The following is a 19,663-nucleotide window of genomic DNA, read 5'->3' as shown; positions in this document are numbered from 1 at the left end:
CTATGATAGGGGTTTCAAAGTGTTTTCTCTCCTGCCATGGCACTTTGTACCCAGTAGCTCCTCCGTGAAGCACTCCCAGATGACTGTTTTAGGAGTGCTTTTCTTTTTTCAGACCACCTCCCCGCCCCCAAAAAGATTTGCTTTGGTAGCCCGACTTATTCTTTGTTGTATGACGGTATTATACACACTAAAAACTGTCGATCTGCAAGAGTTCACAATGCGTTGCACACATGCGATGCGGTTTAGATTATGCTAGAGGCTTTAGTGTTTAGTCTGTATCATTTACATTCATATAAGTTGGGTGGAAACTGGAATTTCACCGAGTGCGTGCGTGTTGTGTGTGTGTCTGTGTGCGTGCGTACGTGCGTGCGTTGTAATTGTTCCCATATTACCAGTGCTATATTACGTGTAGCGCTTTCCGCCTCTTGCTCTCTCTCTCCTCACCTCTCACTCTCTCATGCGCTCATAAATCTGTCCACACACATAAATCTATCCACATGTGCACACTTACTGTATGTGTGTGCGAGCGTGCGTGCCTGTGTGTGTGTGTGTGTGTGTGTATTCGTGTGCGTGCCTGTGTGTGTGAGTGCAATTAGTAGCTGCCCTACTTTTGCGATTGTTATACTAACACTGCATGCATACTTCTGTGTGTGTGTGTGTGTGTGTGTGTGTGTGTGTGTGTGTGTGTGTGTGTGTGTGTGTGTGTGTGTGTGTGTGTGTGTGTGTGTGTGTGTGTGTGTGTGTGTGTGCGCGCGCGCACACGCGTGTTCAAAAGTGTTTTTGTGTATGCACAGATATGAATCAATCGTTCTCCTCGTTAATCCCAAACAGTACATATTTTTCTTCACTAAATGCCTGTACTTCTTTCTTTCTTATTTTTCTTTCTTATTTTTCTTTCTTTCTTTCTTTCTTTCTTTCTTTCTTTCTTTCTTTCTTTCTCTTTTTCCTTCCTCAAGCTCACAACCCGGACATTAGGGTGAAAGGTACCGTACTCTCTTCTTTTCTTCCCTTTCCCCTCTTCCTCTTTCCCGCTCATTTCCTTTTCTTATTTCCTACATTTCCCATCATGCACCACGGATCAGCAGGAACCGCCGTCGTTGGACGAGGCTTTGTTCTTTATTTGTGCCTCTGTTTTTTGTTCACCCCCTTCTCATCGGTTACATGGACAATATGTATTCATTCAGAATGAACTCATTCCCAACAGAGATTCATACCCAACTGTTTACATGGAACCTAAATAAAAGTATATTCTGATTCAAACGGCATATACCAACCCACAGATATAAAAAGCTAGATGCCTCATTCACCTATGCAGTTCATTGGAGCGACGTGCAACAATTCACCCTTTGTCAAGTCCCGCCCATTGTCCCGCCCCTCTTCACACCCATTGGTTGCTGTGTCTTGGTGGGACACTTGGTGGGACACTCCATCCACTACCATTTTAATTCAGTTGCTTCGTATTCTTATTCTGTGTATTCAATTATAATTTAAAACTTGGTTTCAGTGAAATGGAGCTGCTCAGTGGCAGTATAGTGACTCGGCATGTTTTTAAATGTTTTTATTTCTCCAGAAATGATGTTTTAGCAAATTCAACATAAAAAAGGTGGAACCAGGGCGGGACAAGGCAGATAGAGCCTTCTGGTTGGTCAGTCAGGAACCAACCAGAAGGCTAACAAAGGGTGAATTGTAGTCCGGACTTCCTGGAAAAACCAAGGAATAGCTGCCAGTCAAAGTGACCACTGGCCAATCACAACGCGTCTTTTCCGTGACTTATCAATCCATCCATTTCTTGATGTTGTGCGGCTGCGCAGCTCAGCTGTTCTTACAGGCTGCCTACAAAAAGAACCGCCCCCACCTGCCTCTGATTGGCCTACCAACGTCCATATGTGTGACGCACGTGGAAGCGATCCACACAGATTCCCTTGGTCCCCTTATGCATATGCATCAGAGCCGAAGGAGGCGTCTACCTTTTTATGTCTATGTACCAACCCTCCAAACCTGAATGAAAATGTATTCTGAATGGAATGGAGGTGTTTACTTGAGCATTTTTATTCTGAATGAGCAGTCATTCTGAATACAAGTGGAATATACCTGCCCATGTAAACGCAGCCACTGTGTTTGTGTTATTATTTTGTTCAAACTCCTTTAAATTTAGCCAAAAAAATTAAATACAAAAACAGTTTTTGACAATTTTGAAAAGGTTTAATTTTTTGTAAATATGCCTTAACCACCTAAACCCCATGGTTGAACGGAGTCCCTCAGGGTTCTATACTATAGTATATTATTTATGTTTTGTTCTCCCCACAATAGGGGTGCTGGGGTTCAAGTGGTTAAAGTTATTAACTGATGTTGATCATCTCATATTCGATTCACATCTGGGAAAAACCAAAAGAGACAATCAATGTTTTGACTTTGTATTCTCTCCTTGTGTCTATCGATGTTTCCTGTTGAGATTGGCACATTTCACCCAGGTTTTTCCATCTCACTCACGTCACTTTGTCTGCTGACCTCACTCAGCAACGAAATAAACAGAAAATAAACAAAAATAAAACAATTCACAGGAGGCCAGCAGTGATCACCCCATGATGTGCACTGCAATGTGGTTTCAAATGCACTACATTGCAGCAGCTTTTTGAGAGTGAAAAAACAAGAAGACATGTGTGACATGTGTGATGCCCCAGGAAATGTGCCAAGCTCAATAGGGAACAACGGTAACTCTAAGCTCTCCTATACCTTTTTGACTCAAGTACAATCTAAAATCCTAAACGGTATCGTCTTCCATACAGGTGACATCGTCCCGAAATCAGATTATTATTACGGGACGATGGAAATTGATGTAATATCGTTTGCAATATCGTTATCATTGATTTTTCCTATATTGAGCGCCATTTACCCCATACATTCAGTCAACAGAGAATGGTGAAACATTCTCCATTTTAGGCTTTAAATAGGCCATGAATTTCACATCTCCAACTGCTAGTTTAAAACTTTTATCATCCATATGAAGTGGTTTTGAACTACTCCTTGTCCACACCTACTGTACGTCAAAGTTTGTTAAATTTGACACTTCGCTTTTGCTGGCTCTGCCATCCTGCCACGGTGGCGAAATCAGCGGTCGGCCCATTTCCAGAGACAAATACCACTTTCTCAGAACGTAGGAGACAAAATACCACAGCTGGTGTTTGAATAGGGCATTATCGTTCACTTCCCCCCTCAATAGAAGTCAAAACAGGAAGTCCCGGAAATGGTTTTAAACACATTTGGTAATTTGTTTCTTTTCCCTTTATGATGCTTTGCTTTCTCTTTATTTGACGACGTGAGACAGCGCTGTCTGGCATTAACTCTCCTGCGAGGCAGAATGTAAAAAGGACACGTCAAAGTTTCAGTGTCACGCTTCTGACACCAGCATTTTTATCTCTAGTCTGTCTGTCCCTCTCTCTTTTTCTCTCTCTCTCTCTCTCTCTCTCTCTCTCTCTCACTCCTTCCCGCCCTTCCTCCCCTCTTTCGGTTGCCTCTCCCCTTCCTCCTCCCCTCTCCCTCCCTCCCTCCACGGTGTCCTATCTTGCCTATCAGTCTGTCCTCTCACAGTAATGATACTGAATATGAGGCGGTACGTTGTTGCTTTGGTTGGACTTCTGTTCTTTTTCCCTAATTTTCCTCCGTCTCTCCCTCCCTGTTTGCCCTCTCCTCCCATTCTCAGGATATAAAGGTAATCAAGGCAAAGACGCATAATTATATCCCCCTCCGACTATATACACCACCCACTCTCCACTGCTCCTTTTGTTTGTTTCCCCACCTCCATTTTGTTCCACACCTTTGGGATATCGTTTTCCTTTCTTTCTTTGTTTTACTGTCTTTCTTTCTTTCTTTCTTTCTCTTTCTTTCTTTCTTTCTTTCTTTCTTTCTTTCTTTCCTCCCTCCCCTCCTTATTCTCTCACCTTCTTTGTTTCTACTCTTCTCTCTCTCTGTCTTGAAGCACGGCACTGGTTTTATGTTAGTTTTCTTTTGTCTTTCGTTATCGTGACCCCCCCCCCCCCCCCCCTCTCCCCTCCTATGGTTACATCAAGTTTGTCTTTGTCTCTGACACACACACGCACTCACACACAAACATACACACGCACACACACACACACCCTGTTGTGTTAGGAATGTGTATAACACCAGTATACTGTCTTGCGCCAGAAAGCCTGATATGTCTGTGTGTTTAGTTTATAGCTAGAGCTGCTGTGCCAAGTTTTTGTCCGTCCGTCTGTTTTATCTATCGACCTATCAAACTGTTTATCTATCCAACATCCTGCCCCTCGTCTCTCTCTCTGTCTCGTTCCTTCTCTCTCTCTTTCCTTCTCTCCCTCTCTCTCACTCTCTCTCTCTCTTCACCTGGGCTGTGCTTGTTTCCAATAGTCACGTTTTTTATACAGAATTAGTCCCTTGTCAGTCATGTCCGTCCCCTGATTTGCACATGGTTGCGAGCCGCGGTGCCGCGCGACGGAAACTGTGCATAGCACTGGTCGGCCATTTTGTGGTTATGCAAAAAGATAAAGCCCATTAATTTTTGGTCCCATAGAGAATTTCAAAAAAATTGATTATATTGAGCATAGAATCAATCCATCCTTGTGAGTCTTTGATTCTATGAAAAACATTATTGAAAACCACAAAACAAATGTTATTTATAATTTAGTAGCCATAGGTGTATCATTATAATTTTTTTCTTCACAGAATCAAGTGTTTTATGGTCATGATTAACCAAGAGCCTGGATGGCTTGATTCCAGGCCAAAAAAAAAATAATATAAATATTATCGGAAATCTCTGTAAAAAAATAATAATAATAAAAATGAATGGGCTTTTTTTTTGGACTGGAACCACAACATGGCCACCACTGCTATGCCATATAGGCATGTTTACAAGCTCATTGTGAGCTTGCAAATGTTGCTATTTCCGGCTTATGCGACGTCCGGCACGCTACCAATTAAGTGTAACAGGTTTATTGTTTTAGTATGTAGTATGAATGAGGGAATGTTCACCCAGAGACATAAAGTATAGTGCTCGGAGGCTCCACTAAAGCACTGGACCCCATGTACCCGCCCTGGCTATACTTTGTGTGCTGTGTTTGATCTGTCTTAGCTGTTATGCTATGTGTTGTGTTTTCACATGGATTCTTATAATGTCCAAAAAACATGAACCCACACCAGTACCATAGTAAAAGAGCATGAGTGAAACCAAGAGACGAGGCTCTGGACACAGCAGGGTCCACAAAACCTAGGCAGGCCAAACCAAACAAACCAAACAAAAAGAAAACATGTCTTTTTGATGGACAAATATCCTCAAAACTGTCGACACGTTGGTCGGTTCTGTTTATTTGTTCATGTTCTGAAGCAAATGTCTCAATGATCGACGACGCTGTGACATAGTGAAGTTCTATTGTTTTAGAATTCATTTTTCCCCCCGTCCATAGGCCTGATTTGAACTCATGCACGGCGGCCATCTTGGCTGTACAGGGAGTTTCTTGGTTCATGTGAAACCACAACTTCAGTGCACTTCCACCAAGGCCTGACTGTCAGTCTGTCTCTCTGTCTCTCTGTCTGTCTGTCTCTGTCTCTGTCTCTGTCTCTGTCTCTGTCTCTGTCTGTCTCTGTCTCTGTCTCTGTCTCTCTCTCTCTCTCTCTCTCTCTCTCTCTCTCTCTCTCTCTCTGAACTTGTGGCTCTCAGTGTGTTTCAAATCTGTTTATCTGTCAATCAACCTGTCTATCCATTTGTCAGAGCACTGTGTGTGTGTGGGGGTGAATTATGAGCCCTTGTTGCACAGGGGCAGATGCATCACACACACACATACACACACACACACACACACACACACACACGCACACACGCACACACGCACACACATGCACGCACACACACACGCACGCACACGCACACGCACACACGCACACACGGCCACCCAGGCCGTGAGCTCTCACCAGCATACAGGCAGTCTAACTTCCAGTTTGTGTGTGTGTGTGTGTGTGTGTGTGTGTGTGTGTGTGTGTGTGTGTGTGTGTGTGTGTGTGTGTGTGTGTGTGTGTGTGTGTGTGTGTGTGTGTGTGTGTGTGTGTGTGTCAGAGGGTTGTCCAGGGTTGTGTAACAACAATGGCCGCTGCACCCTGGAGCCCAGCGGCTGGCACTGCGTCTGCCAATCAGGATGGAGGGGGGCGGGCTGCCACGTCGCCATGGAGACCATCTGCGGGGACAGCAAGGACAATGAAGGAGGTGTGTAGTGTGTGTGTGTGTACACAAAATAGCCAATATACTACTGTAGCTCATAGCGCATCGCAACGCAATATGTTGTGAACTTGTAGATCGAGGGGTTAATTCAAGCGCACATTTTAATCTTGAACATGTAAATTCAATCGAATATTTTTTTATGCACACTGGCGCCCTTGACAAAAATGTTCGTAGACTACCTTTTTTTTCTGCAACGCGTTGCAGTGCGAGAGCTTGTAGATCAAAATACTATGACTAAAACTAAATCAACATTTGCTTTCAAAATTAACACTGGTATTGAGTCAATATGAATAGGTATATAACGGGTAGGCAACCTTAGGCACGGGTGCCAACATTGGCACACGGGCGGGTGATCACCGGCACACTGGCAGAAGTTTGACAGAGAGGATTTTTATTTAAAAAACAAAACTTTTTAAAAAAAGATTTGGTCAATTAAATGAAGTTAGCTCATTTATAACAAATTACATCTTGCACACAATTCTACAATCATTAAAACTGAACTCTGACTGAGGAGGGAGTTGGTGGAGAAGTCGGTGATCGTTATAACAATGTCCTGCCATTAAAATATGTCAAAATATTTGTCATCAAAATTCATGTTGACATGGCACACTGACTCTCTAGAAAATAAAAACCAAAACATAAAAACAAAAAGGTTGCTGACCCCTGTTATATAATATTGAATATTAAACAGCTGGTAATTTGGTAACCAACAGCAATTTGCCATGTTATGCCATGTTAATGTCATGTTATATTGTGTGTATTGTTTCAGATGGGCTGGCTGACTGCATGGACCCAGACTGCTGTCTCCAGCCGTCCTGTCAGAGCCAATCCTATTGCAAAGGCTCACCTGACCCCGGGGAGGTGCTCAGCCAATCACCATCCTCTCTGGCTCCTCAGCAGGTCAGCTGCTGGAGTAATGGACTGTATATCTTTCAACATGTACTGTATATCTTCGTTGTCGGGTGGAAACCTTGTATGTCCAAGACCATTCGTTTTGTATTTATCATTTAAAAAATGAACTAAACTGGTGAAAATAGCAGATCTACAAGCACACAACGCCTCGCACCGCGAGGCGTTGTGTGCTTGTAGATCGGCTGTTTTCACTACTTTTGTGCGACAGCCTTCTATGATGAAGCAGGGCTTTACTTGGTGAAACTAGACCAGGTCACCTGGTTGTGCCAGACCCGCAATGAAAACTAGTATGGCACTGAACTAACACATGAACACACAGGATTTTATAGTCTCAGCAACAAAGCGTAGTGAGCTTGTAGATCGGCTGTTTTCACTAGTATGGCACTGAACTAACACATGAACACACAGGATTTTATAGTCTCAGCAACAAAGCGTAGTGAGCTTGTAGATCGGCTGTTTTGACTAGTATGGCACTGAACTAACACATGAACACACAGGATTTTATAGGCTGAGCAGCTGGAAATGTTTGTGAGCTTGTAGATGGGCTGTTTTCACTAGTATGGCTGTGGGGCAAATGTTTTGCAGCACTGAACTAACACATGAACACACAGGAATTTATAGTCTCAGCAGCTCGTCAGCCAACTCAACTCAGCTGGTCCCGTACAGGTGACGGCACTCAAGGCAATCAGCCGAGCAAGGGAAGGGAGGGGCAGATGAGCAGTCAGAGGCAAACACAGGCACACTGAGGAAAAGAGGGACACCGAGGAAAAGAGGGACCGACCGACCGACCGACAGACCGACAGACCGACAGACCGACAAAGCCTTATGTAGGCCGACCCCCTGGGTCTGGCAAAAACATACACATTTGAAATTTGGAGATACGAGGTTTCTGCCCGACAGTGACGATATATTACTAGAAGTTCCCTAGCAAGCACGGTCAGGACCTGGACCAATCAGTGACGTCTCGATTGGGGCCAGGTCAAGTCAAACCATGACTAGTCAGATCTGGCCTAGAATATCACCTGATTTCAACCAGCATAAATCCTGCCCACGAAAACGCACGTCCTGGATTAAGCAGAGAGGGTCCAATCAAGGCCAGATAAATATCATAACTAGTCAGATATGTCCCAGAATATAACCTTATATGCTCATATTTAAACTAACATTACAAACAATAACAATAATCCTATAATAGTCCATATGACGTCCTGGTAATGACGTCAAGATCATCCCCATATGGGCTGTGATCCGGCCAAGTTCTGAGCGTCACCGGAGTCACCGGAGGACGTTATCATGACGTCATCATGACGTCATTTGGCTTGCAGTGTCGGCAGCTTTGCCAGCCTCGTTCTAGGCTCGCACCCTGAATTGTCCTGAATTGTGTTGATTCTGAAAAGTGAATTATGAGGAAAAACCCCAAAAAACAACACAAAACTCTGTGCGTGTGCGTGCATTTGTGTGTGTGTGTGCAGGCTGCCAGGTCTTTTTACCAGCGCATCCACTTCCTGCTGGGTCCTGAGTCCACCCACGTCATCACAGGAGAGAGCCCTTTCAACAGGAGGTGAGTAGAGCCATTGTACACATGCTGCCACTAGTACACCAGGATGTGGAAACCTTTTTTTCATATAGTCACTGTCTGGCCAAAAACAACATTTTTGAGGTTTTCGTTTTTTTGCCATAAATCAGGGCTATTGAACACCCTTTACATCTGAGTGTTGGTTAAAATAATATTGAGCCAATGGAAAGTAGTAAATAGCCCTTCGGTCAAAACCTCCTAACTCCTCACTTTCTGCCAAACCAGTTAACTCCACCCTATTGTCTCTCACTTTTTTTTTCATAAATATGTGCTATTGAACACCCTTTACGTCTGTGTGTTGGTTAGAACAATTTTTAACCAATGAAAAGTAGTAAAAATCCTTTCAGTCAAAACCTCCTAACTCCACTTTTCCCTAAAATGAACATGTTGGAGTTAGGAGGTTTCGGCCCAACAGCATACATTTCCAATTAATATTATAGACTGGTGTGTGTTGGGTACCGGCCTGCTCTGGAAGGATGCAAGTTGGGAACAATGCAAACAGGGAGTGCATGTCCATGATGTCTGTCTGTCTGTGTCCCATTGTGTCCATATATGGAGATACCTGAAGTTACATACCTGTATGGACGGTGGGAACCCATTGGTTTCTATGATGCGAAAATGAAGTTTTTTTTGCCCTTGTATAGGTGTCGCCCATCATTGTTTTAATGTGGGTACCAGGAATGCTATAGGCTGCCAACGGTCACGTGCAACCGCAGGGATACATGGGACATAGTCTCGAGCTTGCCGAAAATAAAGCACACAAAGATGAACCATCAAAAGCCTATGATCACAAGCCCCTCCTACAGCATACCCTGCTTGCATCAACTATAATATAAATTGGACCATATTTTCACAAAACACATATCATGGTGATTGAAACGAGGCTTTAAACTAGTGACAGGAACCATAAAGTATTTATGACAATGTTTATTAATACTATCTAATTAAATGTAATAACATGCTCTTAGATCTCCCTACCTCAGTGTGCAATTGTTTTTAACTTACTAAATGTCTATGATGTCTATGATGTTTTTGTTTTTTATATATTTGTATGCTAATTGTTGATCTTTTTGTATGTAATCTCGTCAGCATTGCAAATGAGGGTGAACCTCAATGCTCTTTTCGAGAATAAATAAAGGTTTCAATCAATCAATCAATCAAATGGCAGGTGTGGGGAATTTGCCAAATCAAGCTTAGGTTATGGGCTTGTCAATGACAATCACTTGGCTTGTTTGGGCCACGGCGAGAGCCTTTTCTGACAGTTCTGGAGAAACAAATATCCGGCAGACCGGGAACTGCATGTTCTCCCTCGGGTCGGCGAGTTTGAAGTTTGTCGGTCGAATGGTTCTCAAGTTATGTGGATTACGTACATAATGTACAGTAGGGCTACAGAGATTCCTTGCATTTATTGTCAGAAGACTGTCCAAACAGACAGTGATAATATAAAGGAGAAAGCAATACACACTAAATAGACCCCCCCCAGCTACACTTGTATTAAAAGCCATAAATCCACTGTTAATACAATGACAAATGTGGAGCAAGAGAGAGATGGAGAGGAGGGGTGAGGGTGTTATTGATGGAGGTACTGTAGAAAGAAATTCTAGTCAGGCACTTTCCCTGTTTTGTCTTTTATTTTACGAGAGGTTGTATTTTTCATAATGGGGACAAGGCCGCAGCCCTGCCATAAAAATGCTCTGTATTTTCCTAATAGAATGCCGGGGCACCGAAAACTGTAATAAAAAATGATTTATTCCAACCAAAAACATTATAAGATGGCGCGCGTGCATGTGTTAGAGAGAGACACACACACACACACACAGAGAGAGAGAGAGAGAGAGAGGGAGAAAGAGAGAGACAGACAGACAGACAGACAGACAGACAGACAGACAGACAGACAGAGAGATCTAGCCGGGTGACAGACAGACAGGCGGATCAAATCAATTGTTCATAATTTATTTGAGTGTGTCCCCCCCCCAAGATGATATATAGATATAGATATATGAGATTTAGATATAGATATAGAGATTAATTGACTGATTGACTGATTTGCGGAAAGTATAGAATATTTGGCGGTCCTGTTTCAGTTTTTCACAAGTTTGGTAGTTGTTGCAATTACCTGCGCTACAATACCTCACCAAGCGCTATGTCGACATAAACCCATGAAATGCTTTGGGCCAAGCCCCGAAAATATACATGTATGTGTCTCAAATAATTGGATTTTTGGCCTGTGTGTGGGTGATTGTCTACGTGCGCTGGTGGGACTGGGGAGTGGCGGTTGATTTATCTGGTATGCGACGATTAGCTTGACGCACAACAGGTGCGCAGCCACACCCAGGCCCGCGCCTCATCAATTAGACTGAGTCCAGGTGTGGCCGCTTAAATCTGCAATCAGTCACACTGCAGTCGTCACTGAGTTGAATTATGGGATGTTTGGCCGAGTACAGAGAGAGAGAGAGAGAGAGAGAGAGAGAGAGAGAGAGAGAGAGAGCTATGATGATGACAATGGGTGCGTGTATGCGAGTGAGTGAGTTTGCAGCTATTGCTATCTGAGCAGGGATGAAAAATCCTTTTTATTTGAACAGTTTTTATTGGGGGGTATCTTGCAGGTTACAGTAAAGGACAATAAGTCGGTTTCCCCTTTTAAGTAGGAAGAAAAAGGACAAACAAACAATAAGACAAAAACAGACAAGGAAGAAAAAAGACAAAAGAATAATAGATTACAATAAATCAGCCAAAGAGAAAAAAAATATAATAATTTACAGCATCCAGGACGGAAAACATTAGATAATAATCTAAGTGGTATTCAGGAAAATATAACCCAGACTGTTCTCAGGCACTTGAGGGGCCACCCCGAGCACGGGCTCTGTCACAGGAGACCAACCACCGGGATGAAAAATCCTTACGAGAATAGTGAGACTGTGTGTGTGTACATGTGCGCGCGCGCGCACACGCGTGCTTGCGTCTGTTTGATGCCTTTGCTCCACCTGTTGCTGTGCAGAAATTCTGTAGTAGAACCATTAAAAGTAATTAAATAACATCACTTTTTTCCCCTGCATGTCTGTCTGTGTGTGTGTGTGTGTGTGTGTGTGTGTGTGTGTGTGTGTGTGTGTGTGTGTGTGTGTGTGTGTGTGTGTGTGTGTGTGTGTGTGTGTGTGTGTGTGTGTGTGTGTGTGTGTGTGTGTGTGCGCGCGTGCGTGTGTGTGTGTTCAGTCTGGTGTCTATAATTCGTGGACAGGTGCTGACCGCAGACGGGACTCCGCTGATCGGGGTCAACGTGACGTTTGTCCACTACCTCGAGCACGGCTACACTGTGACACGCAAGGACGGCATGTATGTGCACCAACACACCCACTCACACACACTCACACACACACACTCACACACACTCACATGCAAAGGTGGAGAACCAGTGATCTATGTCAGCATATTATGCTGACATAGATCACTGGTTCTCCACCTTTTCAAGCCGCAACCCCCCAAAATAATCATATTTCAACTGTTGAGCGAGGTATGAGTTGGAATTAAATTAGCAAAATTACGCCACATCAAGGGTTTTATTGGGTAGGTACTAAAATTGTGTCATTGAGCGCGGGGAAGTGTTTTGGGTTAAAACTGATTACGGTTTGGTATTTCCTGCCAAAGTGTAGTCCGTTTTGACTGCAAAATGACGTAGGACGCCATCCGCTCCCAACCGGATCAAAAGCCAGAAATTGGAAGCGATCCCGGCCTAGGGAGAAATAGAGACATAGAAAGAAAGAGGGACAGAGAGACAGAGGTCAGAATTAAGACAAAAGGACAGCATACAGCCACATGAATCCATGTTCTGGAGGTTCATATTGCAGCGAAGTACCACTGCACAGCGAGTGCTATGCGCAATCGACTGGTCTCTCTTGCAAAGCGCCGCGGTTTGCATGCGCACGAGAGTGTGAATGCATGTTATTTATCGACTTCAAAGCGGTATGATCTCGTGCGCCGCTCTTGGCATACAAAATCGCCCCGTGTAATTTCATCGAAAGGGAGAGATAGTAGGGGCGCGACCGAAAGAGGCAACAGATGATTTATTGAGAGAGCAAGATTCAGATAGGGGAGAGAGAGAGACATACAGAGAGAGAGAGAGAGAGAGAGAGAGAGAGAGAGAGAGAGAGAGAGGAGGGGCGGGCTTGAAAGAGAGAGATTGTTGTAACAGCGAGAGAGACAGATAGAAAGAGAAATGACCGTAAAATTATGTTTATTCACCCTCTCCTGGTCTCTCTATCTACTGTACCCCCCCACCCCCACCCAGAGGTGCCAATGGGTGGGGGGGGGGGGTGACTGTGAGGCAGAGAGATTGGAGTGCTGCTAAAGTGGTGTGTGGCTCTTTAAAATGCATTGGATTTACAAGGACACAATCAATCACTGTGGCCACGCGCACGCAAGCACGCACACACACACACACACACACACACACACACACACACACACACACACACACACACACACACACACACACACACACACACACACACACACACATACAAACACGCATAAACACACACAAACAAGCACACACACACAAAGGCACGCACGCACACAGACATGCATACTGTGCAAAAAGCAAGGATGTATTTACAGTAACACACACACACACACACACACACACACACACACACACACACACACACACACACACACACACACACACACACACACACACACACACACACACACACACACACCATTTCATTCGCCCACACACTCACAGTGTGATAGATAGGGCCACAACAAGTGCATAGTACAAACGTGTGTGTGTGTGTGTGTGTGTGTGTGTGTGTGTGTGTGTGTGTGTGTGTGTGTGTGTGTGTGTGTGTGTGTGTGTGTGTGTGTGTGTGTGTGTGTGTGTGTGTGTGTGCGTTTGCGTGCATGTGTGATGTTTGATGTCTTAATGTCCTCCAATCCATTACAGCAGAGAGGTCACACAGACCCCCTGACCTCTACACGTTAGCTACTAATTGCTTTACCAGTGTAAAACCACTTAACCACTTAAAACACACCCTACACGTGGTCTCCCGGAGTCCCCCAGGGCTCTGTACTAGCCTGTTCTATGTTTGCTGTTGTTGTGGGGAAACTGGGAAAGGCTCTCGCAAGAAAACAGCAGATCGTCAAGCTCACAAAGAGTCACGAACGCGTCACGTTGTGAGCTTGTAGATTGGCTATTTTCATTTGCTGGGGTTTGTAGCTATATATCGTTGCTTTCGGGCAGAGATTTCTTATCTCCGTATTAGAACTTTTTGTGGGTTTTTTTCTCATAAATTGAAATCATGAATACTAGTGGGTCAGGGGGGAACTAGGGATATATTTGTGTTATGACATGGCATCTGGACGAGTGGGCTACGGGAAAGGTAGGCACTTAGGAGTGGAGACATATGGGCACTAGGGGCAACTGGACAAGTGGGCACCTAAATTAGGATTGCCCACTTGTTCTCAGTGCCCAGATGTCCTACTATTTCCTGCATTTGAGTTGGGAACATATGCCTTTCGGTGTGGGGAACATAGATCCATTTTTGGTTGAGCAGGGAACATAGAACCTCTTTTGGTGGAGGGTGGGTGGGCAACATAGAACCCGGGGAACATAGAGCCTTTTTTGGGGGGGAAGTGGGTAACAGAACCTGGGGAACATAGAACCTGGGTGGACCCCTGTAGATATTTAGTTTTTCATCGTGAACATTTTAGCAATTTTTTTCATGAACAAAATCATGAACATTTTAGCAAATCTTTTTTAAAGCTAACATTTGCAACTCAAATCTTTCTTTCGCGGGGTCACTGGAACAACATATTTTGAGATGGGGGTCAGTGGTCAAATACATATAATTTTAGGAGTCCTTGACATGAAAAAATTGAGCACCACTGATATAGAAACGTGTTTTTCAGAAAACCTTTAGGATTTGACTTTTTGGGGTATTTTTCAATTCTTATTGGGTAATAGTGTAAACAAAAGTCAGCTGTCAATTCGGGTCAGTCATAGACTGATTTTATTGTGATTGTCTTCTCCTTTTTGATTGGACCCCAGGTTCGACCTGCTGGCCAATGGCGGAGCCTCGTTGACGCTGAGCTTTGAGCGTGCTCCGTTCCTCACCCAGTACCGCACGGTGTGGGTGCCCTGGAACGTCTTCTACGTCATGGACACACTCGTCATGAAGAAGGTATAACAGCTGTGTGTGTGTGTGTGTGTGTGTGTGTGTGTGTGTGTGTGTGTGCGTGTGCGTGTGCGTGTGTGAGTTTCTGTGCGTGTTTGGCCTTTTCAAAATTGTCTGGACATTAGATGGACTTTAGTCACAAATAATAATTCAGTTATGTTCCCAGTTAATTACTTCATAATTCAAATCACTGAATCAATCAATCACGCACACAGGCACTCGGTAGAAGTGTAAAATGTTTTAAATGTGGAAGTCTTTCAATCCCAGACTTGAACCACCAGGCTGACCACGGTTCTTCTGGGGGGCTTGTGTGTGACTAGCCCAGTGATGCATGCTGGGTAAACAACAGTTCGTCTCGCCGTCTTGTAACGCCAGACCGGAAAAAAAAAATAAAGAAGTAATGCCAGACAGAAAGCAGCCACTAAATCGGTGGTTCTCAAAACTTTTAATTTCAAGGGCCTCCATAACTCTGTAAAATGTGTAAAATGGACCATGGTCCATTTGGTTCCGTTTGTACACGCTCAGACTCTTACACACCTGTAAGAGTCCGTTTAGAACCCCCAAGGAACCCTGAGCGTCCCTCTGACCCCACTTGAGAACCACTGCTTGATTGATTGATTGATTGATTGATTGATTGATTGATTGACTGTGACTCCCAGGAGGAGAACGACATCCCCAGCTGTGACCTGAGTGGTTTTGTGCGTCCCAGCCCTGTCATCGTGGCGTCGCCTCTGTCCACCTGCTACAGGAGCTCCCCCGAATACGGCCCCATCATACCCGAGACACAGGTAAAGCAGCACCACGCATTCACATCTTTTAGTTTTTCTTTCTTTTTTGTGGGCAATGTCTCGCTGACCCGAGAGCTATTTATGGAGCAAAAGCCTAATATCTGTTTTGTGGTGGATGAACTGCTCTCAAAATCTGAGCACTCTGCTGTTGCTCCCAGCTATGAGGAAAACAATAAATAAAGCAGAGCTACTTGAATGCTACATTATTCTGAAAGAATCAAAAAGTAGTAGAAGCTGGTTTGTTTCTTTGTACGGTCAACAGGTCTTGATGTTTTGATACTTTTATTTTTTATTTTTTATACATATTTGATATGTAGCATATCTGATACAACCAGTGCTGTGTACGGCGTCTGCTGTCAGAAATAAAAATATGAATAGCGCCTGCCATCGTGAACCTTTCAAAGTAGCGTATTTGATAGGCATTATGCACTGGTGTATGCCCAGCCGCGGACCATAGATTATAGTATGCCCTCAAAAAAAGTCTAGAACACACCACTGGATACAACTTGCCCCTATATGTGACTCCTTTATAGTTTAGGTTTCAGCAGTCCGCTGATTAAAATTACGGCAATCAGCATTGCAATTTTATTTATTCACTTTGACTCACTGTAGACATTAAACACCAGTGGACCACTTTTTTTTATACACATCTTCTCTTCTGGCGTCCCAAATATGTAAATAAATCTATGTAAATTTCTGGAGGTCCTTGGCACTAAAAAGGTTTGAGAACCACTGGTATAGACAGACGCTCATCAGCTGGGCTGTAGCAGCTGTAGTTGGCGTCCCCCCGGCCTGAGCTAATCCTGTCACTGACCACCAGCCAATACTCCATCAAACCGGGCAGTGGTCGGCCTCCCGTACCGCTGGAAGCAGTGGTCACCGTGACCCAGCCACAGATCCTTGCATGAGTTATTGGACGTGGTGGGTGGAGGAGAGAGAGGGCTTGGCCTCTTCCAGAAGAGAAGGATATATTCCCACGTTCACGGGAATAAGCGATACCAGATTAACCACTTAAACCCATGTCTTAAATGTCAAAATACAAATTAAAATATGCCAAAAATAGTAGATGTATACAAGCTGATCTGATCTGAAATGAGCTGATCTACAGGCTCACAGTGTGGCTTGTAGATTGGCTATTCTCACTATTTTTCTTTGGGAAATGTAAACGTGTGCGATAGGGGCTTAAGTGGTTACATTTTAACCTGAGTTAAAGATAATACAAAGGGGGTTTAACCCATTGTGTCCCGTACGTATGATCCAGGAGCACCTTTTACAGTTGTAACTAAAGCCTGCAGTTTCTATAAGCTAGGATTCCCAATCGATGATGTCACTGGTAGGTGGGTTTCTGAACATTAGTGAGGACCAATTATTGTCGGGCAGAAACCTTGTATCTCCAAGTTTCAGATTTGTACGTTTTCTCGCAAAGTAAAGCCCTGCTACATCATACAAGGCCGTCGCACAGAAGTAGAGAAAACAGCAGACCCACAAGTAGATCAAGTAGAGCCTTGTAGATCGGCTGTTTTCACTAGTTTCAATCATTTTAAAAATGATATATGCAAAACAAACGGTTTTGGACATACAAGGTTTCCAAACGACAACGGCGATATGAAGATAGGTTGAAAAGTGGTGAAGTCATCCTTTAAGGGTCTGTTACTTAGCGGTGTACCCTGCTGACCTTTGGGTGACCCCATGGCCTTTTCTTTTACTTGGCATTTAAACCACAGCCCTCTGAGGCACTGGCCAGAGAAAGGGCACGCTGTGAGAGAGAACACTCTCTGACACGCAGCCAGGTTTTACAGAAATACAGTTCAGATTTTCTCCTTTGTTGCGTCTGTTCTCTCTGAACTTTCCATTTACTTTGCACTCCGTCCATCGTTTACACCATCTCTCTCTCTCCCTCTCTCTCTATCTCTCTCTCTCTCTCTCTCTCTCTCTCTCTCTCTCTCTCTCTCTCTCTCTCTATCATTCATGTTTTCTTTCTATTTTCCTCTGATCTCTCGCCCTATTTCTCCCTCTTTAATGTTCTCACACAAAGTCATACTGCACTCTCCCTCTAATATCCATTTACAGTTTCAATGTCAATATCAGTGCGCTCGCTCTCTCTCTCTCTCTCTCTCTCTCTCTCTCTCTCTCTCTCTCCTCCCACCCTGAATATGAGTAGGGAGCGGTATAGGCCTACAGACTCTATTTCTTGCCAACTGCCATCACACTGCATAATGCATAAGAGCTCTCTCCCTCAATGCATAATGTTTCAGTGTTCGGCCTTGGTCTTGTGATTATGTCCCATTATGTCCGTCTGTGTCTGATATTAGTTTATTTTATTACATTTATTGCCGCCGCAACGCCTATATTTCCCTTCGAGGATTAATAAAGTTTATCTCAACTCTCATCTATTTTGGAGTCTCTTATGGCACCGGTGAAGAGGAAGGAGTAATTTCATTCAGTGGTTCTCAACATTTGGGGGGGTCCCCGCAGATGTTTAGCTTGTGAGTTAACATTGTTTTCTCACTTAAAACAGTAAACAGAACAACATACAGTATACGTGTATACAGGCTATCTGCACATTTCTAAAGTGAAAAATGTAAGGACTTTTAAGACCTTTTTAGTACCTCTGGTTGTAATGCCAACTCCTACAATTCCAAGTGCTTGTCAGGGTTGCGGACTGAAAAGGTTGAGAACCACTGATTTAAATGACGCCAGAGGCACATGCCCAAAATGTGGGTACTAAAAGTGGTTAAACCGCTTGTGGTTCCTCAAAGAACTTTGACATTAAAAGGTTCTCTAGAACATAAGGGAAACACTAAGAACCATTCAATAAATTAAATAGTTCTTTACAGGTGATGGATCTTCCTTATATTGCTTATATACCACCAGCAGGGGCCGATGTTGAGTCTTTTTGGGGTTGGCGAGTTCACATGCTAATATAAAGATGTGAGGTTTGTCCTTCCCTGAAGTGTAGCCGCTCGGTTTTGGGCGCATCACAAAGAAACACACACACACACACACGCACACGCGCACACACATACACACACACACACACACACATACACACACACACACACACACACACACACACACACACACACACACACACACACACACACACACACACACACACACACACACACGTACAGGGAAGTGTAGCCTCTCGGTTTGGGCGCATCACAAAGAAATATGGAAGCTAAAAGCTAACATTTGGCAGGCCGGTCCGTGGGTTCACCTCAGGGACCGTACACACGCACGTGCGAGCGCGCACGCAGACACACACACACACACACACACACACACACACACACACACACACACACACACACATACACACACACACACACACACACACACACACACACACACACACACACACACACACACACACACACACACACACACACAGCACAACCACAGCTGACATTTTGAGGAATTATGGCTTTGGAGTAGCTGTTTTTATAGGAAACCAGCGGTTTGGATGCACTCACCCACACACAGGCACATGTCCGTGCACGGCACGCACACACACACACTCACACTCATAAACAAACACATTCACACATGAATACATGTGCACTTGCACGTATACAGATACGGTACATGTCACTCTCGTTTTTTCACGTGCACACACACACACACACGTGAACCCCACCCTGTGTGTGTGTGTGTGTGTGTGTGTGTGTGTGTGTGTGTGTGTGTGTGTGTGTGTGTGTGTGTGTGTGTGTGTGTGTGTGTGCTAGGCTATCTCTAATTACATGCCTATAAGCCTAATAGTATGTTTCTCTTGGCCGGGGACTAAAGCTCATCATGCAGGAATGCAGTAATTACACACACGTCACACTCTGTTATCTTTGTGTGGTGTGTGTGTGTGTGTGTGTGTGTGTGTGTGTGTGTGTGTGTGTGTGTGTGTGTGTGTGTGTGTGTGTGTGTGTGTGTGTGTGTGTGTGTGTGTGTGTGTGTGTAT

At 44.2% G+C, this 19,663-nt stretch overlaps 1 protein-coding gene across 1 annotated transcript in view; it reads left to right on the top strand.

Annotated features, from left to right (window-relative positions):
• Positions 1–19,663, top strand: part of LOC308281719 (teneurin-3) — a gene marked incomplete at its 3' end in the record, with an annotated part of 198,473 nt that overhangs the window by 69,274 nt on the left and 109,536 nt on the right. Inside the window, exons 11-16 of the mRNA XM_080721996.1 lie at positions 6,101–6,247; positions 7,032–7,162; positions 8,647–8,735; positions 11,961–12,080; positions 14,797–14,929; positions 15,583–15,711. Of these exons, the coding sequence (XP_080578122.1) occupies positions 6,101–6,247; positions 7,032–7,162; positions 8,647–8,735; positions 11,961–12,080; positions 14,797–14,929; positions 15,583–15,711 (749 nt within the window). The remainder of the gene's footprint in view (positions 1–6,100; positions 6,248–7,031; positions 7,163–8,646; positions 8,736–11,960; positions 12,081–14,796; positions 14,930–15,582; positions 15,712–19,663) is intronic.

The sequence above is a fragment of the Nannobrachium achirus genome (genome assembly GCF_963921795.1).
Source record: "Nannobrachium achirus genome assembly, chromosome: 3".
In the NCBI taxonomy this organism is placed as follows: domain Eukaryota; kingdom Metazoa; phylum Chordata; class Actinopteri; order Myctophiformes; family Myctophidae; genus Nannobrachium; species Nannobrachium achirus.
Note: the sequence above shows the minus strand (reverse complement) of the source record. Positions and strands in the feature narration are given on the sequence as shown.